The following is a 26,617-nucleotide window of genomic DNA, read 5'->3' as shown; positions in this document are numbered from 1 at the left end:
CTGCGTTCACTCTGATGATGTCATCATTTTTTTTTTAGATGTAAATGTTTTGTAAGAAAATTTAGGGTTCGTTAACTGAAATCGAGACGAAACCACATAAATGTCGAATAGATTAAAATGTGAAGAGATTGGACCATACAACACTAGTGACTGGAGTGAACGCTGCTTTATTGCTGTCTGTGCAAGCAGGAAACCAACGCTGGAAAGAAAACCGGAAGTCCCGGCTATAAGTACATGGTCTTCAGTGCCTGGTACGCCCACTACTGGCCTACGGCTGAATCGCAGACACTCTGAATAGCAGTGCTCACCTAATGTTTAATAAACGGTTTCTTATGTGTTGTGATGGTGTTTCGGGCATGTATCTAAACCTATTTTAATAAAGACATAATAATAGTCAAACAATAGATTATAAAAATCAATAGTAAAAAAGGAAAACTATGAAAATGGTGTAGTGCTTTTAAAATCAGCATCTAACATGACTAATAAATTTCTTCATTTTCATGAGCTTTTTGTTGACCGATTTAAAACTGGGAACCTGGTAATATTTAATTACAAATAAATACCACCGTATGACTTTCTGTATCTAATCACCTGATAATAGGAGGGAAAATGCTGTATTATGTAAAAGAACAAAATTTATTATCTCTTAGCTTTTAAATGTATTTGTTTTGCTGAATAGGATCAGTAATCTAAAATTTATTTAAAATATATGCAGTTTTCTGTGGTGTTCCTTCTTCAAAGCCAACAAATTCTTAAAAATAAAATAAAATAAAACCTTTTTATTTTGATTAATGAGCTTGCTGGTGTACCCCCTGTGGTGAGCGCCCCATTATTTGAGCAGCACCAAGACTTCTGCTTTTCGGTTTCTTGTCGCTGGTTCTGCTGCTGCAGGTGACTCATGAAAAGACAATTCTGTGTCCATCAAAGATAAAATATTTATCCTGAATAAACTCCAGAGCACACTGGCTTACGTAGAGGAGATTGGTGATATGTTGACTGTGAAGAAAGTGAGGGTAAAAGTGGAGTCGACAGGAGCCAGATGGAGATGTTCAAAGACCGAAGAGTCAGAGGAGGGAGGATAGACAGGAGCAGAACATCCCACACAGGAAAGCTGCAGCAGCAGGATGGAGAAGAGGCTCAAACAAATCATAAAAAAAATTAATTATTGTCTACRTTTAGTGAGGTTTTAACGTGATGCTGTGCTGACTTTTTTAACTGGACTTCTTTCTTAGAAAAAACAAGACAAAAAAATGATAGTTGCATGTGTTTGGAGTTCCTGAGTGTGTTGATTACAGTATATTCAGCCCATTATGTCCTAATTGCATGTGTAATTAAGGTTAGCTTGTAGAGTAGCAATAGGGGTTCTCTGCACAGTGTTCAGATGCCCAAAGGAGGAGAAGAAAAAAAACCTTGCATGCATCCAACCACAAAATGAGAAGCAAAGGAGCCGATCCTCTCTTGTATAGGTGCAGTAAGGTTGTAGAATAAGACAGTGAAATCTTTATTTATATAAAAGCATATGAGCAGAAACAGCTTAGAAATTGTTCAGGTCAGGCTTTTAAACATTATCTTCAGGATGAAAAGCTCTGAGAGAAAATGAGAAAGAATAACCACTCCTGTATACAAGCTGTAAGCCAACGTGTGCGCTTGTAGACGGACAAAGATAAAGACATGATCAATAAATAATTTCTTCCAGCCGACACTCTGACAGGAGAAAATAGAAAACAGTCGACAAAGAGATGAAGTATAAAGATTGAAGTGGTTGTTGCGTTGTTGGCAGAGCCCATTTGGAGGCGAGTGCCGAGCGCTGGTCGCGCCTCCTGGGCCTCCTGGAGGAGCTGTGGCGGTGGATCTGCATGAAGGACGAGGAGCTGGCCAAGCAGATGCCCATCGGGGGAGACGTGCCCACTTTGCTGCAGCAGCAGAGCCACTGCACGGTAAGTGCTGTTCCCCGCTGTCACAGCTTCCTCTCGCACTGAGATGTCATTTTTGTTTTTGTYGCTTGATGCCGACAGGCGAAACGCGATGATGCTTTTCCCAGTGACTGTGTGCCTGTGTCTGTTAGCGAAATATCTCATGAATGACTGAACAGATTTGAGTGAAAGTATCGATTGGMTGTACATAACTGTTTGACATTAACTCTGTCAGTCCGTTAGCAAAATATCTAATGAAACACTGGATGGATTTAAAGGAAACTTTCAGGAAGTCATCAAATGTACCTTCATGTCCCAATTCAAGGCTGCCGGAGCTACCTGACACCAGAAAACCCCAAAATGACTCATTTAATTTAACAGATATTGGGCTGAATTTTGTCACGGTATTAGTTTTAACCACAGTTTATACAATTGTTTTTCAAATAATCTTGTACAATTTTATGGTCTTGAAAAAATACTTGTCAATTCCTTTGGACGTTTACCCTCAAAATTCCGTAATTTTCACAAAAAAATCTGTATTACTCGCACGATAGGAGGGGTGGAAGAAAGAACGTGGAAAAGGACGGGGAGAGGTGGTGAACTTCTAGCGGCAGAGTGGGTTGGGATATGGTTATTTAGTTTAATTAATTTATTTAATTATTTGAACAGCCTACAATGTCTGAGACATAAATTAAGTTTGAAGCTAAGTTTTTGAAAAAAACGGAGGAATTTAGTTATAYGTTTATCTGAAAAAGTGCAAATCCATATAAATTACAGTTTGTAGAAGTTGACATCTTAATACACGATGTAGCTTTTAATGTCTGAGTTTATCTGTGCGTATTTTATCCTAAGCAGGTGCCGAATCCCCCAGGAAAATAGCAGAATCCCTTTTGCAGGTTAGCAGGGCTGCATAATTTGCCAAGCTTATCTAGAGCACGTTAGAGTTACATTTCTGTCATTTTGGACCTTATTCTCTCGCTCTTAGGTTCTAAATTTTTAATTGACACAATATTGAGGAAAAGAACTCATAACTAGCTGCCGTAAAGAAACGAAAAGCCCGTGGGGAAATTCTCCAGAGTGAAATAGAAGTGCTTGTTTTTGTGTTTTTTGTGGAGGTTTTTTTGCCTCTGACAGGCTCAGATTGCTGTGCGACTGGAAGTAAACACAAATTAGTTGCCTGAAACGGTCAACTCGGGTGTCGCTGACTCATAGCTGTGCTGAAACCACAAGAAAAGCCTGTTAATTATCATACTTCTCACCCTAATGTCAATCAGACTGGTCAGAGGTGTTGCTTTAAAACATGAAATATGTTTAACTTGTTTCAATTCAAAGTTAAAGACCTATATTATAAATTACCACAACGCATTTAGTGCTTTGATTCTATGTTCTTAGAAGGATTACTTACCACTTTTAACACCTCTCTGAGTCATTTATTCTGAATAAGCAATCGGTACTTTTACTCCTCTGACCTATTTCCACTGTTGCAATGAGCTCTATTTGAGTTCCCCACTATATTATTTATTGTAAGCACTGCTTATTGTTATAGCACCTAGAACAAATCATCTTCTTCTTCTTGCTATTAAAAGCTTTTGCCATCCTGATGCAGGCCGCCTGAATGTTTTGTACATCAAAAGATCTGAAATGTGAAGCGAAGAGGGTCACAGACTGAGACAAATTAGTCAATATAGTCTAGAAAATGAGGACAGCATTCCATCTCATGTTTGTAATTGATGCATTGCTTAGTAGTTTATTTAGGACATAATTCATCTTCGTGCATGCAGTGCGTGTGCTTTAACCACTTGCGATCTACAAACACACACGTTACAGCACCCCAGTGTCAAAAACAAAAAAAAAGTTAAATTGCGTTTAGTGAAATTCTTTTAACTTTTGTGCAGATGCTATGCAAACAGAACTGAATGACTTCGCTAAAGAAGCAAAACTTAGATCAGCCTTTGAAATTAAAGACTGGRTTATTATTATTTTTGCGTTAGCTGAGATCAACGAGCTGTGGCACACATCTTGAATTAGGTCGACTCCAAAAGTTTCGGTGGACAAAGCTGGGACCCGAAACGATTCTTAAAAATCTGTACAAGGGTTCACGTCATATTTCGCTAACAGAAATTTGAACACAGTCACTTACAAAATAAAAGGCCAAAGATGAGCAGAGAAAAGGCACACCTTAAAAACTTTTCATTGATTTGGGAATTCAACAACTCATCCCAAGTCTAAAAAGATCTTGAAAACTAATTGTCAGTAGATCAATGTGCTCTGTTCATTCTTACCTAAAGGCAAGCTATCGAGAGAGAGAAAGGTAATTGATCTCTCGTAGACTCAGTTTGCTCTTCAAGCAGCGGGTGATCAATTTCTTGGCTGCTGTATTATCTGCCAGGAATAGTCTCWAGATGGTTTCATTAGGTATCATTATTTAAAAATAAAAGGTACAAAGAAAGATTTCTCCAGGATTCTGCCACTCTTTATGTTTCTGCTGCGGGGCAGCGACAGTCAAACCAAGAGATCGTACAGTTTACACAAGGAAGGAATAAATGCTTCGGATTGTTTTGCGAGGAAGAAAAGAAAATGCACGCTGACATTTGTATAAAGAGCCGGGTTCTGTTCCGTCATCTGATGGTTAAGACCTGCAATCAATGAGTCAGTGAGGCAGCTTTATTTCTCTTTTTGTTTTGATCTTTTAGACAAAGAGCCACATTTCAGGCTGAGCAACATTTGTCCTTGTTGGGGAGACGACAATGAGGCTTTCCCAGTTGTCTATCAGCGAATCTATAGATCAGAAGTGTTATGTAAAGAATCATTTGAGCAGAGTTCGATCTTGATTTTCAATACCTTGAAAGAAAATGTAGTTATTTGTGTTCGTTTACCGGCTGTGTGCTTAACCATACGGAGAATGTACAAATGCATGGAAAAGGTTATTAAAGAGGAACCATACAAAATCAAAGATCACTCTTGCTGAAGTCGGGTTTAATCAAGTGACCGAGAGTTCAGACCGACAGTAGCTGCATTTCCATTGCAAATGTGCGCAAAACTTTGTTGATATTCTGTTAATGTCGAAAAAACACAGTTTCGCAACTGTGGTGTTTCCATTAAGTAAGAAATGCTATTAAAGTCACGCGTGAATACGTTTGTTCTCGCGGTAAGTCATTACGAACATGGCGGCAATGGATGTAAACACATAGCATATTGCTACCGCGACACTAGCGCTCATCATCAGAGGAGACGTCGGCGTCTTTTATCGAGGCTTTCCAGAGACAATTCCCTACTTGGGAGCGGCTACATATGCTGTGTTTTTGGGAAATTGTAGTCGGTGAGTTTACTACTTCTGTGATTTTACTACTATTTCTACTTCCTGTTGTCTTCTTCATCGTCTTTTTCGCCAGTAGAAACAGCCGGTTGTTGATCACGTGACTCCCGTGATGCGAAAAAAGTGTTTCCATTGCAGTTTTGCGAAAAACACCTATTTCGATATCGCCGAAATACCACCTCATCCTAGCGCAAAAACATTTTGTCGAAAAACGTAATTTTTTTCGAAATTGACGTGTTTCCATTGAGCAAATTTATTTTCGAAATTCTAATTTGTGCATTTTCATGGTCAATGGAAACGCAGCTACTGAGGAAGTACATTTAGTTTTAACAAGAGCTCCGAGGCTTGGCTCCACCTATTTTGATTTTGATTACATCATCAGCAAGGGGGGGGTCCCTATATTTAGAAGCCACACCCCCAGACATTATAACCTTTTTCTAATGAAGATTTAAAAGTTCAGTTATGTGTTGAATTTGTTTTCAGGCATGTAGCTATTTAATATAAAATCATCAAGTTAAGCAAAACAGTCACATTTAACAATCTTTACAGTTCTATTATAAAACTATACCATGTGTATGCAATTTAAATCAGTTATATGATCTAAACACCAATAATTTCTTCAGCCTTTTTCAGGTTTTATTTCGTCTTCTCTTAGCACTCCTCATTTCTCCTTTTTCTTTCCTTCTGGCTTCGTCCTCTTTCTGTTATTCATCTCCAAGTCTTCAGCCTTGAGAACGCTGAAATTGGGAAATATTAGAGCAGGGGAAGTCGAAAGTGATGAAGGATTCGTTTCTCATTTTCGCCCTGTTATATTCCCCCCCCCCCCGTATTCCTAATAGACTAGCCTTGAGGTCTCGTTGACCCTGAGAAGGATGAGGGGGTCGGAGCAGAACAAAGAGCTCCGGCTTTAGGCAGGTCATGCTCGATTACTCACTTTCCCCGACAGAAGYAAACTTAAGACACAACTGAGCTCAAAAATACACACTGTTATTCGGCAACTCTCCAACCGCTCTGTCAGAAAAAGGGACGAATCGTGCATAAATGTATGGAAAGCAGCATCACTGAGGTCAAAAACAGAGGCTCTGAATGTCCAAGTGAAAAATAAAAATGTATATATAAATATAAATACTTTTCTCCTCTTTTTTTCTCTATTTTGAGAGGCTCAAAGAGATAAAAGAGGAAGGTTAAGTCACTTAGCCCAGCAGAGGGCAACGGATATTGCCGTTATTAAAGAGTCGGAGCAAAGAGAAATCCTAAGGAGCAGCAGTCTAGACTGAAAGAGAGGAAAGTATCGATGAGGAGTAGAAAACAAAAGCACAGACGAGAAGAAAAGAGATTCGTGGACATGTGAAAAGGACGAACAGGATTGTAATTTATAGTCAGCATAATCAGTTTAAAATAGACACACTCATGCATTGATTTGTGTGTTTTTCCTCTGCTAAAATGGCTGTAATAGCATTTATTAATTGCATATTCAATTATCCAGTAGAAGCTCTTTGTCAGCGGCTGATTTGACTCATCGGTTTACTTTATGAAATTCATAGTTTACAGATAAGGACAGAGGAAGGCTCGAGTAGTTTTAATGACTCTTATATCATTAGACAAGTCCAGGCTGGTTCTTTCAGAAGCTCGTTTAAAATGTTTCGGAATCATTAAAAGCCAAGACAAATGACCCACCTGTGMTAGACTTTCACAATGTGTTTGTTTTCTTTGTAGACCCCGTATGATTAAGTAAGTTATAAATACCCAGTTGGAAGTGAGGAAAGTCTAAAAAATCTGGAACAGAACCCGTTTTAATCATTGTGTCTGTATGACTGATTAGAGCCATTTACACTTGAGTGAACAGAATTACAAAAGCCTGAAATGGATTAAGGTTCTCAGGTTTCCAAGGAGAAAAAAAAGATCTTTATCAAACTCACTCTTTTTCTTTTTTTCTTTTTTTTTGGGTAGTATGATTTTTTATTTATTTTTTGTCTGACATTGATATGCCAGTTTGTCGACCCACAATGCAGCCAAAATATTCACAAACTCAGCAGTAAAAAAAAAGACTACAATATTGAAGCTGCAACAATTTGTGTATTTTTATTTATTGTTGTTTTTTAATGACCAGGTTGTGTTTTGGTTTATTGGTTTTATCCTTGAGGATGTTTAGCCACACCCACATAGAGCTGAACTCGCACTGATGCTTCCCCACCTGTAGATTGACCAATATACACAGTTAGCTTGTGACGATAAATTCATTTAAAAAGTGATTGTGATAAACAGGAACGATTAAACTAACTTAATGATCTCCACCAGGTGTGCACTTATGAAGGTGTACAAAATGCACGCTAAGTTACGGACATACCGGGAGCGGAGTTTGTGAAAACAACACAAAAAAGCTACTGAAGCGGTAAAATCGCTCCATTCCCTATACAAGCCGGCACAATTTATTCTCTGGCTTCATAAAATTATTGCGGCCTCTTGCTTAAAAAGTTTGTAAAATTTACCGTAATGTAAAAAACAAAAACCAACTCTCTGCAAACCCAAGGTTTAGTACCGTGCCCTGAGGGCATCCTGAGACATCGCCACCTGAAAGAAGGCATCGGGAAACCGAAGACGTTCCTCCAGCTAAGGTACATACCTGACAGAGTTCACTCCTCCCTATGCTAAGGAGTAGAAAAGATGGAGATCTGAAGAAAACAAACAGGCAAATGAAAATGATCATCCTGATTTTAATTTGTCGTGCGAATAATTGATTCATTGCTTATTGCGACAGACCTGTGAACAGAGAGGAGCTTTCTGGGATTAATTGAGATTAAGATTCATTCTTGCTATTGTTTTTTTTTTATCCTAAATCTAATTCATATTTTGTTTAACTCAAAAAACCTACAACTTTGGTATTTTTCTGTTTCAGTAGAGACAGAACAGTTTTGGTATTTTCCTGCCCTCAGGAGGCGACTTATTTAAAATAACCAAGGCTGCAGGCGGTGACTCATTCAAGCATGTCAGAAATTGTAGTTTTAAACAAATGCCACCTATTACTGCTTTTCCACATTCCCTAGATAACAGTAAATGTTAGGAGCCAAGACGCAAAAGCATTTCCAGGCAGAAAATAATAACCCACTGTTGTAAAATGTAGTTTGGCTGAGAAAACAAGCTTAAACATTTGACGCTTCTAAGAAGTCATCTTTGTCTTGTAATTTCTTCTTGTGTTCTTCTTAATGCATTTTTGTTAGTACACTGCCTAACCAAAAAACAAAAACAAAAAAACAATCACACTAATATTTCATTGTATTGCCTTTAGCTGTGATTACAGCATGCATTCACTGTGGTAGTTTGGATAAGCTTCTGCAATGTCACCAAATTAATTTCCATCCAGTGTTGCATTCATTTTTCACCATCTTGCATTGATGATGGTAGAGTCTGACCTTCTCCAGCACATCCCAAAGATTCTCAATAGACTCTGTGGAGCCAATCCATGTGTGGAAATGATGTCTCATGCTCCCTGAACAACTCTTTCACAATAAGAGCCCCATGAATCTTGGAATATGGTCGTGCCATCAGGGAAGAAATAGTCCACTGATGGAATAACCTGCTMATTCAGTATATTCAGGTCAGCTGAYCTCATTCTTTGAGCACAAACTGTTGCTGAACTTAGACCGGACCAGCTGCAGCAACCCCACCTCATAGTTAAATCCAGATGCATATTAAAATACTATTTTTTGTTTTTCCTTGAGAARAGTGTAGGGGAGCGGCGATATTGCACTGAGGCTCAGATAGGATTATTTTGGAAGCAGGAAGAGGGCTGTTTGGCAGAGCTCTGAAACTAGCCGTGTTGTGATCTTATCTCCATGGCGCCACAGCTCAGGGCACACGGAGATAAGAGTTTGCTGCGACATTCAGCAACATAAAACACACTTACCCAGACCTGGACACAAACTGACACACAGACATAATCTCTCGGCTGCAGAGATGCACACGCACACACACTAAGCCAAGGTCACAGTGACATGAAGCTGTACAAGACAGCTGCCATGCAGTATTATGAGAATGACACGAGTCACCTCGTTCTGCCGTCGTCACAAATAACACCACGTTGTGATGTGCCAGGGCTAAAAACTTATCAAAAAGGAAGCAGTGTGTACTCCTGCCTGCTTCTATCTGTGACTTACAAGGTTTTGTCTTATCGCCTGTAGACCAACCGGGGTTCGCTTTGAATATTTTCTGATTCGTAACAGGAAGGCTGCTCATGTGGTGTTTACCTCTCAGGCTTTTTGAGCAAAGTGTGTTCTTGTATTTACTCTGAAAACGTGTGTGTCTGTGTGTGCATATGTAACAGCTTCACACAAACAATTGGTTTTGAGTCGCCTGTTTTTTTTTTTTCTTCGTGAAGTGCAAGGATAAACCCAGTGGGTGGATCACAGACAGAGACGGGCTTCATACAGAGAACAATACTTTCTACTACTGAGCTGAAAGATATTACAGCCGTCTATGACTTTCTTCTTTTAGTGAACATTAAATATGATCAGAAACAAGGACATGGAATATCTAGATATTTGTTTGTATATTTAGCTAGTGGTAAATTGAAGCTACTTTGTAAGCTGAACTCTGAAATCTGGATGCTCTTTTTCTTCTCCATCCATCCATCCATCTTAAAGGTATCCATGATTAATTGTCACATTAGACTTTATTTAATAAACATATATTTTAACTGTAAAATAAAGACAGTAACAATACTGTAGGCTGTTAGTTTTTATAATTTTAAACTAAAAGTTTAAAAATACATTACACGGAAGGAGTCATTTTATTTACACACAAAGCATTCTGGGTAAATGATGACGTGGATAGGTCCTCGGTGCGAGGCTGCTAGCGAGCTATATCCACCCTGAAGGTTAATCTTGGACAATATCTGATGATCGACTCTTTTAAATGAAACCAGAGAGCGTTGACAGAGAGGAGAAGGTAGAAATGACTCAGCCTGGAACTGAAAATATGGATGGAGGACAACAGAGCTGCTTCATGGAAGAAGAACCTCAGCTTAGCCTGTTAGCTTTAGCGTTAGCCCCAACGCTATCACCATATATATGTATTAGCTCAGCGCTACACATTCTCTCGTCACTGAGGTCCTCCATCCACATGACAGAGGGGAATGCAAAAATGACTCAGCTTCAACTGAAAATATGGATGGAGGACCTCAGTTTAGCTTGTTTGTTGCGCTAGCGCCGAGCAAATACATATAAGGCAATATAGCGTCAGTGCTAAAGCTAACAGTCTAAGCTGAGGTTCTTCTTCCATGAAGCAGCTCTGTTGTCCTCCATCCATATTTTCAGTTCCAGGCTGAGTCATTTCTACCTTCTCCTCTCTGTCAACGCTCTCTGGTTTCATTTAAAAGAGTCGATCATCAGATATTGTCCAAGATTAACCTTCAGGGTGGATATAGCTCGCTAGCAGCCTTGCACCGATGACCTATCCACGTCATCATTTACCCAGAATGCTTTGTGTTTAAATAAAATGGCTCCGTCCGTGTTAAAATATATTTTTAAAATTTACAAAACTAAACAGCCTACAGTATTTTTACAGTCTTTATTTTACAGTTAAAATATAWGTTTATCAAATAAAGTCTAATGTTACAACTAATTAGGGATCCCTTTAAAGATTTGTTCAATTTGAAAAGTCGATCCAGTTCTCATACTTGAATATTTATTTGCACGTGTGTAAAATTACCACCTCACAGTGCTGTGGACCACCCTGCACACATTCAGATTATGGCAAAATAGCCCCACCTCTCTCCATGGTAATGGCTTTTCTTCAGAAAAAAGTCCTGCCCAAGAAAATGACATATCGTCACAGGAAGTGACCTTCGGCGCATCGCTATGACGTAACTGGTAGGGGTGCAACAATAAAGAAAATTCACGATTCAGTTCGGTTCAATACTTTAGTCTCACGGTTCGATATTTTTTGATACAAAGAAGAGAAATGTCCATGCCCTTTTTAAACTCGTAATTTATTTAAATTAATTATGAGCATTTGTTTCACTTCTAAGGGACAGTTTTTGAATTAAATGTTGCTGAAACAGCAAGTTTCTCAGTGGATCTGCGCTCGAAAATGCAGCCTAGGTGGAGTAGTCGAACACAGATCCACTGATCCTTTAACAGAGAGCATCTTCAGAAGACAAGCTGAGAAAATAAATTTAAAACATCTGCATTGTTCGATACAAGTGTTTATTGAACGGTTCGATACAGGTACATGTATTGTTGCACCCCTAGTAATTGGCCTTCAATTTCTGCCTTCGAAGGATGCAGCCCCTGAATTTGGACACAGCCGTGTGYATGTCTGTTGATATCACATTGATAATAAAAACATTTTAATATAAAAGTATTAGAATATAAATGTGCTATGTACTCGCAGTGCAGTTGAGAATAAATAAAAATATATTTCAGTATCAATGAAACCACATCCCTTCACGTCCGGCCTGTGGAGGCAACAGGTCCAGATAGGAAGCTTAAAAAACTCTCTCCTCAGTGACTCCCTCCAGCTCCCTCTGGGGGGATCCCAACACATTCCCAGCCTGGAGAGGATTCATTATCCCTCCAGCTTGTTCCAGGTCTGCTCCAGGCTGTTCTTCCAGCGGGACATTTAGAAACATTTCCACAAAGAAAGTGTCCAGGGGGCACCCTAATCAGATAACCAAACTATCCCACCTGACTTCTTCAGGGTTCAAACAGGTGCTTGAAATCCTTCAAAATGCTTTAATTTTAACGAGTTTRGAAAGTGCTTGGTATTCAAACTGCACAGTTTTGTTATAAAGAGCACTCAGTTTCTAAAAACCTCCATTTTATATTTTTACATTAAATACTTAAAAATACAGAGTGGTCATTTTGCCTTTAATGAATCCTCAGAAAGCCTCGCTGCTCAGAGTGGGTTTCCTTTTCATAAAACCAGTGTGTGAGCTGTAAAGATCTCCTGATAAAGAGACCAAAGAAATGGACTGCGTTGTAGTTTGATGCTTGAAAAGTTGGACAATTTACTTTGAAAATGCTTGAAATGTGCTTGGTTTTTAGTGTGGGGAAATAATTAGCAAATCAAACGAATTATTGCTCSTAGATGTAGTGATTTAGTTCTTTGAACTCATCCAAAGTTCCTTGATTCCAAATGAATCCCATTTCCTGAAGTAATACATATTTTACCGCATCTTATCATGCCAGAGTTTTAAWTGAACATCATATATAACTGCTTTGGTGACATTAGGCAGCATTTCATTCAGTATTATGAGAGTTTAAGACATGTATTATTGCTCGCAATGTGTTTTTAAGGGCTGAGGCCTCAGGTTGTTTTGACCCAAGGACAGCAGGAGGGTTGATTCGATATTTCAGCTTAATGTGATTAGCTGGGCAGGATTTATTAATGTGGGAGTATTTTGTTTACAAGGTGAGTTTCCACTGGTAGTCTTCCTTGTAGAGAGAAAGCTCGGCTTTCCTCCCCTTTTCTCATCTCTGCTGAGTCCTGTTCCCTTCTTCCTCCATCACCTCTCATTTAGTTTCCATCTTTCTGGGTCCCCAACTCTGAGCTACCTGCCCATTATTTCCCCGACATGTGATTTTGGAGGAATCATTGGAACGGAGCAAACCATTTATTAGCAGGGATGATCTAATTTGTGCTGAGGAGGATGTTCCATTTCAGTGTGACAGTGCATTTGTCTGCAGGGGGCTGTGCGAAATTCTTATTTTAGTGGCATAAACTCAACTTTAAAAGGAGTTTACTCCCTGAAATGATGCAATTTTACTTCCAGACTTGAAGAAAACATTATAGGGACATCTACTATCTACTTCCTCTATTCCCACAACTCTTTAGATGTTTTATATATTTTATTCCAGTGAAGGCAGCACAGTTAGCCCTTTGGCTGGTCAGTGTTGTGTATTTGAATGTAACCCACTTCAGCTTCTCCTGCTTTACTGATAAGTGTTGCAGCTTTATTAAAGGAGAATCATCCCATTTCATCAACTTGCCTCACAGCAACGTAAAGTACACAGCTTCTTCACAAAACAATCACACACTCCGATAGGCAGCGTAGTCCTGTAGGGGTCACAGTTATATTAAAACATGAATAAACAGACCATAATATGGCCCGCCCGCTTCCTTTGTATGGATTTGCTGCTTGTTGTGCATCATGTTAAAATCTACTTCTTGCCACGGGCTTTAATTTTTCAAACTGATTTGTGAACTTTAACTAACAGCCACCGTATAATGGATTAGAGGTAGGATTGTAAACATGTGGATCCCTCTGGGTTTTTGTGTCAGAGGATGAGCAAAATATGTGGAAGTTGCGGGTTGTGACATCTTTACAGCTTTGAATTGTTCAACGAGTCATAATTAGTAAATTTGCACAAAATTTTGACAATTGTTTTGATTTTATTTTAGTTTCCACTCAGAGCTCCTGATATATCTGCTATTTTTCTGCTCTTTTTCGCTTAAAAAGCAAATAAAGGGCAAGGAAACACTTTTATTAACTTGGAGTATTTTATCTCCATAAATTGAGCGTAAACACCAGATTTGAGTGTTTTTGTTATAAATATTGAGTGTGAGCTGGTTATAAGTGTTAGAAGAACAAAGCAGGATTAGCAGATTAGTTAAAGGTAGCACAACTGTCTGTTGCTGCATGACCTGTTCACCTGTTCCCCCATGTTTGTCATGTGTGTCTTCTTGAATGTGTGTTCTTAACTGTACAGCACCTTGTGAATTTATTTCTGTGAAAGGCGCTAAATAAATACAATTTTACTTCACATTTCTGTGGAGGTGCAGTCATGAGATGTGAGACAAATCTGGTCTTTTCTCGTCTTACTTTAAAGAAAAATATAGAAATAAGTAAGATCTGTCTTTTTGCCCTCCAGTAATGAACCGTTTGGGTGGCACACATATTTGTATTTGCAATAATCTTTATAATAACAGATATGATTATTGTATATTATAATAAAAATAATGTGATGAGTGTTAAGGTATCTCTAGTTCATCGTTTTGTGTTTTTTTTTTTTTTTTTTTTTTTGCAGGTACTGAACTCAGAACTGAAGGAGCGGGAGCATTTGGTGATCAGCACCTTGGACCAGGCCAGGACGTTCCTCGCTGACCAACCCATTGAGGGTCCTGGAGAACCACGGAAGAACCTGCAGCCAAAGACTGGTTTGTAACATTATTCTAAAAACATTTGTGTCCTTGAAGATGTGAAAACTCCTGAAGTATTTGTTTATCGTCACTGAGCCATATTAATCCTAAGCTTTCATAACAAAGAAATTTACCTWTTTTATTATTTCACTTCATTTTCACTTTTTATTTAAAAGGGCTTCCTTAGTTTTTTTTTTGTTTCATTTTGCTTATAGATATGAAGGAATTTATCGGTTAGATACTGATGTTAAAAGCACTACACCATTTTCTTAGTTTCCCTTTTAAGTATTGACTTTTATGATCTATTTTTTGACGATTGTTATGTCTTGATTAAAATAGTTTAGATACTTGCCCGAACCACCAACAACACATAGAAAAACCGTTATCAATTCATAAGGGAAGGTAATGTTTGTTCAAGTGGCCTGCGATGCAGCCGTAGGCCTGTAGTGGGTGCGCCAGGCACCGAAGAACCATGTATGTATAAAAGACCAGAACTTCGGGTTTGTTTTCAGCGTTGCTGTTACAGACTCCAGCTGGGAGGAATAAACAGCTCGCTCGTGCCAGATCTGGAGTTGTATGGTCTAATCTCTTCACACTTTAATCTATTCATCATTTATGTGGTTTTCGTCTCGATTTCTGTTCATGAACACTAAATTTTCTTACAGATAGACCAGATTTAATTAGCAGGAAACCAGCAGTGGGTCGTACCTGTATATACTTAATGAGTTAATCAGCTGATGCAACCCTGTAGCCCAGAAATTAGTTTTTAAAGCAAGAATTCTCTTTGGCATATTATTTTTAATAGCACTAGATTTTCCAAAGTTAGAAAAAATATATATATATTTTATTCAAGCCAAACAATTATGTTTTATGAAAAGAAAATCATCAACCAACTTCTTCAGTATCAAACTGTTTTAATCCTATTAATTTTGATTGATTCAGCTGTTAATGTTGACATCTGCTTCCTTTATCTGCCAATCAGAATTTTTAAAGCAACTCTTCAGTTTTTGAAACTAAACCAGAACAAAAAATAAAACTTTCAGTACAGGTTTCCCAAAAAAACTCTTTCACTTGAACAGAAATGTTTTTATTGAGTTTTAGTTTAAGTGGCCTGAAATCACTAAATTCTGAATCATCTGTTGAAATAATTTGACTCACTGSTAAAAAACAGGTTGTAAAAGATGCAGGATGCGCCTCCCGTTAGTCAGACTGTATCGAGGCGGCCGAGGAAGAAGAGAGAGATTACCGAGGTGCAACAGGTGAAGATGGTTTTTCAGTCGCTACACAAGAGATGAGACCTTGGATCTCATAAAAGCTGCTCATCTTTCTCTGCAGTTAAAATGGTATAAAGGGAGCCGTTATCTCCTCTATCTGCTTCACTCTCTCTGGTGGCGTCCTCTGATCTTTAGCAATTACCCCGTCCACTCACCTTCACCRCCTCGCCTCAGGTTTTCCTTTCTGCTGGCCACTTTTGTCATGCCTGCWTCCTGCACCGTCCTCTATAATGTTTCCTTTTTCTTTTTTTATTTTACCGCTTCTTACTGTTTCTCCCTCGAGGAGTTAAGCCTCTCTGCCTAATATCAGCTTAAATGTTACTATGCAATGACTGTATTAGTAAAAAAGAGACATTAGTCACTGTTTTACCACCTGGTAGTTCATGTAGTGCTGATTTGAAGACTTGACATTTAGCTGCTGTTATCTGAGGAGTTAGAGCTAAAAGTGATGTACAGGAAATCTCAAACCTGGCCTGGGAACCCCCTCGCAAACCAACATAAAAGGCTACAAAATATGTAAAAAAAAAAAAAAAACATAAACGTTTAGAATGTTTTTTATTCATTTATTCAATATTCCATAATTATTATATTTGTTTTGTAGAAGAATTGTTCTAACATGTTATATTCTCACTGAAAATCAACTTTACGACAAAAAGAAATTAAACCTCTTAAGATCTCCTAAATAACATTTCAATATAAGATTATAAATTATATTTTAAAACAGTGATTGAAAAACAGATGATAATGACTTAAAACATTAAAAAAAAACACATTATTGGATAAAAAAGTATTTTTGTATGTTTTTCTTATCTTCCCTCCAGCTTTCCGAGGCCCCCTCTAGCGCCCCCTGTTGCCCTGCCACTTTGAAAAACACTGATAAAAAATTGAAACCCTGCTTGATTTAAGCTAATTTAAGCTTTACAGGGTTTAAATTAAAAGCTCTTTTTAAAAATACATTTACAGTTGTAAACCAAAGACAAAGATTTTTTTAATTAATTTTCTTTGACAAGAAATTCGATATATTTCATCTGACAAAGTTGGACATTTGAAGCAGATTTCTATTTTCTAAAAGAACAACGTTTCAAAAAGCAGCATTTTTAATTAGCTTTGTTTGGGCTTTAAATATGAGGTCTGGTTTAAATTAATGTGCAAGAAAGAAAATAATAGAATTTTTTTTAGTTCCTTATTACAGGGAGCAGATTGTTTTCAGAAGAGGAACGTTTAAAACAAACATTGAAGAGGCTGACACAGTTCCTGAAGATGTCCTCATTATCCGACAGAAGTAGAGTAAGTAGGCTTACATCAAACAAAAATAACCGTTCTGAAATCGTTTCCGTTTTCCAGGAGATCTCAGCCCGGAGGAGAAGGCCCGAGCGTTGGCCCGAGCCATCCGCAGACAGACGGGCGAGGTGAAGGAGCGGTGGGAGCGTCTGAGGGGCCACGTGGGCGGCTGGCAGAGTCAGGTGGAGCGAGCCTTGGAGCGCCTCCAGGACGTGCAGAGCTCAATGGACCAGCTCGACCTGCAGCTGACTCGGGCGGAGGAAGTCACGGCTTCCTGGCAGCCGGTCGGTGATCTGCTGATCGACTCCCTCCAGGACCACATCGAGAAAACAACAGTGAGTCAAAGCAGTTTGTTTCAGATCAAAAGGCAAGGTTTTTTTCATTTATTTATTTATTTTATTGTTTCTAAAATTGAGCTAAAACTTTTGGAACGAATTGTAGATGAGTCGCGTAAATAATTCAGCAGCGTTCTGATCAAAAGTTGTGCATCCGTGACACATTCGCCGCTCCTCTCTGTATTTATTCGTCTCCGTTTGAAGAAGTCTTTGGTTTGCTGATTCTGTGCATTATTCTGTAGCGCTCACCACATTCAACAACATTTTTGTTTTCTGTCAAAGAGGCTGGCCGAGAAACCGCTCATTGAGTTAGTGAGCAGAAAACTAACAGGATGACAGATGACAGTGGGAAATGAATGGTGCAGAAAATCATCATAACTCAGGTTGCACGTGGATGCACAAGTGTCGCGTTCCTGTGTCTCTGTGCTGCGGACACTTCATTCACTCAGATTTATTTCCCTGTCAGTCAGGGGCCACTTCATATTAAAGAGACWATTAATAGACTTCCTGACAGCCGGGACACTCATATATTTTTCTAACACGCAGCACAATTTACAAATATTAATTACACCCATTCAGCTTTCACACTGCTGTTTYCCTGTTTTTKGAATTTAGCTGCTTGAAAAATGTGCAGCTCATTCAGGAGATGAGTGTGATGTCTTTTGGATTTCCTTTTATTTTTTTCTTTAAAATATTTCCCCCATAAAGATGTACTGAGATTTCCTCAAATCAACCTTTAYGTACTTTTAGCTAATTGTTAGCCTATTGCTACTTTTATGTTTTAGCTAGCCTTTTGCTACTTTTAGCTGTCCTTATGCTACATTTTGCTACTTTACTAGACTTTTATCTTTAGCTAAGGTTTTATGTATTTAGCTTTCATTTAGCTAGTTTTAGCTTTTATCTAGATTTTTGATATTTTTAGCCAACCTGTTRCTACTTTCAGCTTTTGCTTCTTTAGCTTTTGTAAATTTTTAGTTTTTATACAAGTTTTTGATCCTTTTTGCTACCATTTTGCTATTTTTAGTTTTTATCTACCCTTTTGCTACTTTTATTTTTAAGGTTGTGTTTTGTTGTTTTTAGCTTACATTTTGATACTTTTCGCTTGTGCTTAGCTTTTTGCCTCTAGCTAGTGTTCTGCCCTTTTTTTTTTAGCTTTAACAGATCAGTTTCAGCTTCTTCAAACATTTTAATTTTAAACCATCGGCACTCATTTCTCTTTTTAACACATTTACTGTTTACAGAATAAATTCAAATAATTTTTTGCATCTGTTTTTCTGTGCAGGCGTTCAGGGAGGAGATCACTCCTCTTCGTCAGGAAGTTCGGGTCGTCGACGAGCTAGCTGCTGAGCTGACGCCGCTGGACATCCAGCTGTCATCTACTGCCTCCAGACAACTGGACCAACTCAACATGAGATGGAAGAACCTGCAGGTAGTTTCAGTGTTTCGATTTGTCAAAATTTAATTTAACGATTCATGGAGGAGCCTGAAAAAACTGCTTTAGATAAAGCGATGATGATGGGAAAGAAGGAGAAAAAAACAAACAGGAAAACTCAAATAGGCCAAAAGTTTAAAAAAGAAACACTACACTGTTTTTTACCACAATAAGATGTCAAGAATAACTCAGCATCACAACAAGAAGCCCAATGAACAGCTTTATGTATTTATTGTTTTTATTTTCATATCTCGTTTCAGCAGAGGTGGGTGACATTTTTATGGCTAAAATGTTGCCTTTTTGGGTTTGCTTTAAAWAAGCATTTTGCTTGGCTAATAAAGCATAAACTGCTTGGTCTGACCTCCTGCAGTATGCATGATTTCTCCCAATTTTCCTCACTCTGCCCCTCTCCTGCCACACAGACAGGCAGGGAGACAAATCAGCTCTGTTCCTGCAGCTACTTCACTAAAAACGCTGAGGGTTTGGAGGACAAATCGTGGCTCAAAAACAGGCAAAGAAAGTAAAAGATGGAATCTTGTTCTAGGTAGAATCATGTAACCATTGTGTTTGGCAGCAGCTACTTATATTCTGATTTTATGCGAAAGAATTCTCCTTGGTCTTGGTTTTGTCGTGAGATCTGACWACTCGGCTCTTATTCAGATTATTTGCAGAGCAAGCCAAAACAAAATAAAAAATAARAAAGTATTGGCATTTAAAATAATTTGTGACTACCTGTGGAGTTTATCTAATAAATAAAGTGCAATAACTGTGTTAAATGTGCAAATGTTAGTTTAGAATGTAAATGATATTTTTATGCTTAAAATAGACTTAAACTAGAAGCACTCGGAGAGTGCAAACCTCCGCCAAGACCAATTTCCCCCATCCTGKAAGAGTTAATGCRCAAAAGCAGMGATGGAAACACATTTGCCWAATAAGTTKTGAYGTAGCGAACATTTAAGCAGGCAGTATGCRCGGRATTTYGTCTCGGTGGAGTCCAATGTGAAAAAAAAAAGTCAGACTCGTCACCYRACGTTATTCATCRTCAAACTGGTGTCGGATTAAGCTCCTAAGTTTTCATCAGTCACATTTCACCATGTAAAACGTCTGTTTTATCCCCTTGTATGAGTTTGTAATGGTTTGACTCTCCGGCAGCTCTCTGTTTACAAGCCTAGTAGAGAGAAACTGTTTTGATTGGTTGTTTTGGAAATGTGGTGTGTTTGAGAAAATGGGGAAAAATAGGTTTCGTGGTGCAGTCAACGCACTTCCTGGTCACAAAACGTTCTGTAAATGCGCATATTATGGCAAAAATTATTTATCATTAAAAGTGGTTTTAACATTACTTTTATAAAGTTTGAAGTCTGTGCTGTCCTATCCAGCTCACTGTATTTTTACAGAAGCCCTGTGAAAGCATCACAGCTTTGCCGATCTCAGAGTGTTAGAAGAAAAAAAAATTCCTGTATCCCCATCGTGATCCAGAACATCACCGAAATTTAAAGGTGTGTTCCTTGGCCCAGTGCCCGCATGTGATAAAAAATGTCATGACAATCTGTCCACAAGTTTTTGAGTAATGTTGTCCACAGACAGAATGACAGACAGACAGACAGACAGACAGACAGACAGACAGACAGACAGACAGACAGACAGACAGACCTTCCTTCCTTCCTTCCTTCCTTCCTTCCTTCCTTCCTTCCTTGACGGAGGTAATTAATAGACAGGAGGCTTGAATACGCAGTAGCTACAAACCATTTTTCACTATCTACTAAAGTTGCTTATCATGAGTTTTTTTTTATTTCAGTATCCTGTCAACATTTTTGATTGCCTTTCCTCCTGTTCTCTCATTATCCTTCTGCCTGTTTACATTTCGTGTTCTTCTCCGCAYCGAGCTTTGAGAGGATTTGACTTTGAGTCATTAAATAAACTTTGGAGACAGAGTGACCTCCCTGTGTTGGYGTGCCTGTTTGATTTGAGTGCAGCTCCGTGTTTAATGCAACACGTTGTCACTACACATCAGTGGATGCCGTTCTCGCAGCAAACCTCTCTCACACTTAGCTCCTCTCTACAAGCTCGCTGGTGTTGGTCTGATCCGCCGTGGAACCCACTGAGTGGAACGGGTTTAGCCCTGGAGGAAAATCCACATCTTTTACTTGTCATCGCAGGAGAAGAGAAGGGAAGAGAACGAAGAGAGGCAGTTTGTTGTGAACAAGGGAGTGAAATCCAAATAGTTTTTGCATAAATGAGCAGCGTGGTGTTGTCAGTATCAGATATTTTTTAGGGGATCAGTTTAACCTTAAAGCTTAGATCTTATACCGTGTTCTCCCTCTGATCAAAAAACAATTAATTTATTTGTGTGTATCAGATCTGTCAAATCGTATTTCCTGGACTATAAGTCGCTTTGGAGTATAAACCACACCTGACTAAAAATCACATTGAATCTGGAATAACAGACTGATGACAGATGAGAGTAACTTCATGTTAATCCTTTGCAACTAGGGGTGCAACAATACATGTACCCGTATTGAACCGTATCGAACAGTGCTTTAGGTTCAATACACACTTGTATTGAACAATACAGCTTTTTAAAATTTGCTTTATCAACGTCTTCTGAAGATGCTCTATGTTGAAGGATCAGTGGATCTGTGTTCGACTACTCCACCTAGGCTGCATTTTTGAGCGCAGATCCACTGAGAAACTTGCTGTTTCAGCAACATTTAATTTTAAAACTGTACTTTTGATACAAACAAATGTTCAGAATTAATTTAAACAAATTACAAGTTAAAAAAGGCATGGACATTTCTCTTCTTTGTATCGACAAAATCTTGAACCATGAGACTAAAGTATCGAACCGAACTGAATCGTGAATTTTCTGTATCGTTGCACCCCTATTTGTAACGTGTGTTTTATGTTTTCATTTTTCACGAGTTTAACTAAACAACATCTACAGCAAGCAACTAAAAGGCAAGTTACAGTACCAACAATAAGCTAACATTAGCTACCATTAGCTTAYCGTCCTTTGTGTTGTTCATTAGCATCATACTGCTGGAGGGTCCGATACAGTCTTTGGTATTTCTCCTTCCAGTTTGGTGTAGTCCATTATTGTTGTGTCACAAATAAATTGAAAGATTTACACATTTGAAATATTTTCATCCCTGCCAATGCAAACCCAACCAGCCGGGCCCAGTGTATTCCAACAAGCACGTTACCAGCAAGTTCACCAATCATGTTCCACATGACGCGATTAGCTTTCTGCAACAAGAGGAACCTCTGCTTTTCACCACTCCCTCACAAGCTTCTCATTCACTCCATATTTACTTATTGCTATTTTTTTTAAACCGGTAGATAATAGAAACAACATAAACCGTTGTTGTCACAAAAAGCGCCCTCTCACGGTTGCAGATGGTAATGTTTACTCATTGGTTCAGTTAGTATGAATTGAACGCATTGATCAAAACCATCACGAAGAGGAAAAAACACACATATATATAAGTCGCTCTGGAGTATAAGTTGCAGGACCAGCCAAACTGTGAAAAAAAAGTGTGACGAATAGTTTGGAAAAAATGGCAACTCTTTTTATTTGTGCCACATAAGTAGGTTTATTTAGAATGCTGTTGTGATACCATTGGTGCTCATTTGAAGAAGCAATGTTCCTTTATATTACAAGGAAACTGTGAACTGTGATTTCAAAGGCACCAATGCCCACAACAGTCTCATTTTAGATGAAMGAGTTGAACCTCATTACAGAAAAGTGCATCAAAATAAGTTAGTTATTGTGCTGAGGAAAAGAGACTGGAAGAAACCTCGTGTTCTTCCGTTTTTTTAGACATGTCAATGCTGCAGGGGAAGTCTGTCGAGCGGGGGTAAATTGTGGCCCTCTGATGTGTCCCATGTGCGCTACAGACTCCCATTAATGGTCTTTTTTGCCATTAGTGTGATCATAACTCAAACACTGAGTCAGAGAATGGCGGCTTTTCACTGCTTTGCTTCTTTTCYGTCTGCTCCCCTTTGTTTCAGCCTGCAGGAAGGCAGCGGCTTCTCAAATAAGCCTTGTCTGATGGTTTTCGTTCATATGCAGGCGGTCACCATCTGTCTTGCTGTGGTGTTGTGGGCACGGAAGTCATTAGTGGCCAAAAAAAAAAAAAAGAGACAGAGCTACTGTCCTTTCTGTGCCCATTACTGGGACCTCTGTGTGGACGTGTCTGATCTGGCTGTCATCATCCCCCAAAGTAGCTGCAGGAAGGTGCAAGCCCCAGTGTTATAGATGACCAACACTGTGCTGTCAGTCAAAGCAGATGTAATAAAGCAAACAGACGGACATGTACAGCAGGGCACAGATGTGCTGGCTGGGATGATACACGGCTTTTCAAAGGAGCAAATGTTGGTATGATGACAAAACAATCATTCATCAGGTATAACTTTTCTAAAGAAGGAAACCATTTCTATATAAGTTTTGACAGACACTGTGAAGCATCAGGGTTCATTAGTAGTCATAGTAGTTCATGCAAACTCTATTGGACAGATATTTTAGTTCAATTATTCTGTCAGAAATTAAATTCCTCCTAAAAGAGCCTCAAAGTGCTACAGATAGCTAACTTTTGTTGCACACAAATAACCCAGGGATTCAATTTGAAGCTTGTAATCAAAAATGATGGAGATGTGAAGGTTAATTTTCCTAAATTAAGTTTTTTTTTCGTGATATCAGCTATTTGTTTTGGTCTTTTCTTCAGTTGGATTAATCGTTAACTTGTTAATCTGTGAAACAGTTATCTGTACCTAGCACAAAATGTAAGGAAATTTAAACCTTTTCACAGAACCWAATACATAAAGATGTAAACTATCCCTTGAGTTTATATCAGTAGCTATGTTTACGTGGACATAAGTCCTTGGAATAAATGGCCAATTTGAATAAAAACGTGTCATTAAAACGCCCCAATCCGATTCAGCTTGATCTGAAAGAACTTGTAATCTGAATGAGAGGGGTGGTTCATAATGATTGATAATCTGAGCAGTTTGCATGTAAACACCTATTCTGATCATTATTCTGGTTGTGGAAAACTGACCCGACTATGCGCCCGATGTCAACCTGACCTATTTCCGCCTGGCTAGATGCTAATTTGCGGAGGAAGTAAAATTGATTGTTTATCGGTACATTTCTGTTAGAAACTTSGTGATTTTTGGTCAACCGTATCACGGAAACAGCTGCACCGATCAACRTGAAATCTGGCAGGAAGGTAGATGTGTTCGACCTACACTGCACCAGCCAACGGTTTTATGATAGACCCCACGTTTGAGGAGGGGGCTCCATCTAAAAAGTGGGTGTCTGGACATACAAAAAGGCTTATAACTCAAAAACTATTGAACGTAGGAGATTCAGACATTTTTTTGTTGGTTCCCTCTGATGTATGGCTATCCATCAGGCCCACCAATGAGCCCCTCTACCACCCCAGACCCCCCACCCAAAACAAGTTCGGAGTTCTGGTGCATTGTTGCGAAGTATCTAGTTTAATTCTGTGCCCATATAAACAATGCGTTTCAAACTTTGTGCATATATCAGAAAGAAAAAAAATAAGTAGGTCCTCTGGATGGTTTCTTCTTTAGTGAAACGTTTCATCTCTCCTCCAAGAAACTTCTTCAGTCTGAGTTTCAGGTGAACTCAGCCTTATAAGCACTGCCTCTACATGGACAAACAGGTTAGTCACATGCAAAATAGGGCCATGGACTAACTTGATTGGCTCTATTGTTCATAGAGGGTCATGTGCCCCATCACCGGACCCATGTTGTGTTATGTGAATGTAGTGAATGCAAGCGGGGGTTCAACGTCCCCTTGATTGGGGATTTGTGCATATGCATGTAGTTAGTGTAAAGATATAGGCTTGTATTTTTTTCATTTATTCATTTCATGTCATTAAAAATAAAATAAAAATAAAAAACTAAATAAAATACAAAACAAAATAAAATAAATACAAAAAAACTAATAAAAGGAAATGAAAGGCAGCAGAAAAAAGAAAAAAATCTTATAATATCTATGCCTTTTCTCCATTGAATAAACTTATCAATAATAATCTTTACGCAACAAAACAAAATAAAAAAGTAAAATTAAAACAAACCATCAAATTTTTCTTGAACTAATAACCCATTCTAGGCAGGTCCTTTTTACATTATTTGCTTGAAAAGGAGCAGGTAAAAGATACAAGATCTTTTGATTTCCTGCCTTCCTCATACTCAACTTAGGCTTGTATTGGAGGAAAGTTTTTTGACTTGTGCTGAAAAGCCATTTCTTTTCTAATTACTCTGAAAATTGAGTTTGTCCCAACCATGACGTGGAGTTCAGCCACTGTATCGTTGTGTTTCTGCGATGGCTCTCTCCCGGCTCACTGTCCTCTTCTGTCTGTGTGCTCGTCTTGCAGGTAGCAGTTGAGGACCGACTCAAACTTCTTCAGGAGGCGCACAGAGACTTCGGCCCCTCTTCCCAACATTTCCTCTCCAGTGAGTACAATTACCATCACAGAGAGGGGGGGACGCACTTCGGATCGTTTCCACTCAGTTACACAGTTTCACATCCTCCCTCTCATCTCATCACACATTCGTCAGATATGTGCACGCTCATGCGCAGCCTGCAGACGAGGCACTTCACTCCTAAATAATGTGAGGCTTAATTACAGTTTTACTGACTCCCTCCTGTCGCTCCCCCGTTGGAGCGGTCATTAGCCGAACGGAGAAAGTTAAAGACAAGAATCAGACGCGTTAAGCAGGCCTTTTCCTMTCTGTCTTTCTTCATTTCCCTCACTTTTACAATCATCCAGCCCTCAGCGCCCCTCCCGCTCCACCTGATGCACTCTGCTGGCCGTCAGACACGAAGACAAAATGATGGATGYGCGATTCAGAGCAGCTGTTCCGTCGCCATGCTGCGCCAACGACAGACGTGAATTTACTAAGCAAGCGCTGCTGAGAGCTGAGACCAGACAATAATACTACTCTTCTTTCATCTTTGTGATGCCGTGGCACTATCTCCTCCATCACGAACTCACTCCCATTACACTAGTAGCTTAATATTCCCTCGGGGATCAATAAAATACTGCGTTCTTATCGCGTCCGATCCATCTCGTACATCTCCCAATCCCTCTTAATCTCGTTCTCTTACTGTCTTTTCATCTCTCTATCTGAGCGTAGAGTTGTGTCAGGGAGGAGGGGAAGTGCTAGAGAGACAAATCGCACATTTTGCTGCTTATTGCTCTGAAGAACTACTTGATTATTACCATTTTACTGCAGACGATTTGAGCATTTGTTTAGATCGTTTTATGAAAAAGGAAGATGTCGGACTTATTTCAAGTCGAGCTTCAAGCAGCAAATGGTTTAGAAAAGTGTTTATAAAAATGGTTCATCAGTTGGAGTGTTTTTTTCTGAATTATTTGTCTCTTGCTCTTGCAGCATCTGTACAGCTCCCCTGGCAACGTGCAGTTTCTCAGAATAAGGTTCCCTATTACATCAAGTAAGTAACGAGAAACGTGTGCATGTTTAAAACGTGTGCACGTCTGTATGTGTGACTGGTATGTATGGGTGAGTGGCCTTGTCAAATGTGTTTTTTAATGCATTAGAAACCTTTAATATTTATGGCTTCTATATCATTTTGCATTACATGTTGTCCTTTATTAAAATAAATAAAATGGGTCTCAGGCATGGTTTAAAAGTGAAAGGGGCTCGATTTTCTGTAAGAAAACAGGTTATGAGTTTTTATTTTCATGTTGCTTTTTAAGAATTTTTTTTACAGAGGTTGTCTGAAGGGTTCGACACACGGGAGGCGACGTCGCTCGCTCTCCATTCATTTCCTATGGAGCCTGTGCGGTGAGGCAACAATCGCTTGCCCTCCTCCAGCTAAGCGACCGGCGAAAATAGTGCATGTGAAATTTCGCGCTCGTACACGTAGACGTGCACAC

The 26,617-nt window shown here is 39.0% G+C and overlaps 1 protein-coding gene across 1 annotated transcript in view; it reads left to right on the top strand.

Moving 5' to 3' along the window:
• utrn (utrophin) overlaps positions 1–26,617 on the top strand; it is a gene marked incomplete in the record, with an annotated part of 237,438 nt that overhangs the window by 143,900 nt on the left and 66,921 nt on the right. Inside the window, 6 exon segments of the mRNA XM_014011589.1 lie at positions 1,781–1,937; positions 14,256–14,385; positions 16,986–17,257; positions 18,540–18,686; positions 25,091–25,169; positions 26,112–26,172. Of these exon segments, the coding sequence (XP_013867043.1) occupies positions 1,781–1,937; positions 14,256–14,385; positions 16,986–17,257; positions 18,540–18,686; positions 25,091–25,169; positions 26,112–26,172 (846 nt within the window).

This window comes from Austrofundulus limnaeus, unplaced genomic scaffold (genome assembly GCF_001266775.1).
Source record: "Austrofundulus limnaeus strain Quisiro unplaced genomic scaffold, Austrofundulus_limnaeus-1.0 Scaffold82, whole genome shotgun sequence".
Taxonomy (NCBI): Eukaryota; Metazoa; Chordata; class Actinopteri; order Cyprinodontiformes; family Rivulidae; genus Austrofundulus; species Austrofundulus limnaeus.
This window is presented reverse-complemented; position numbering and strand designations above follow the sequence as displayed.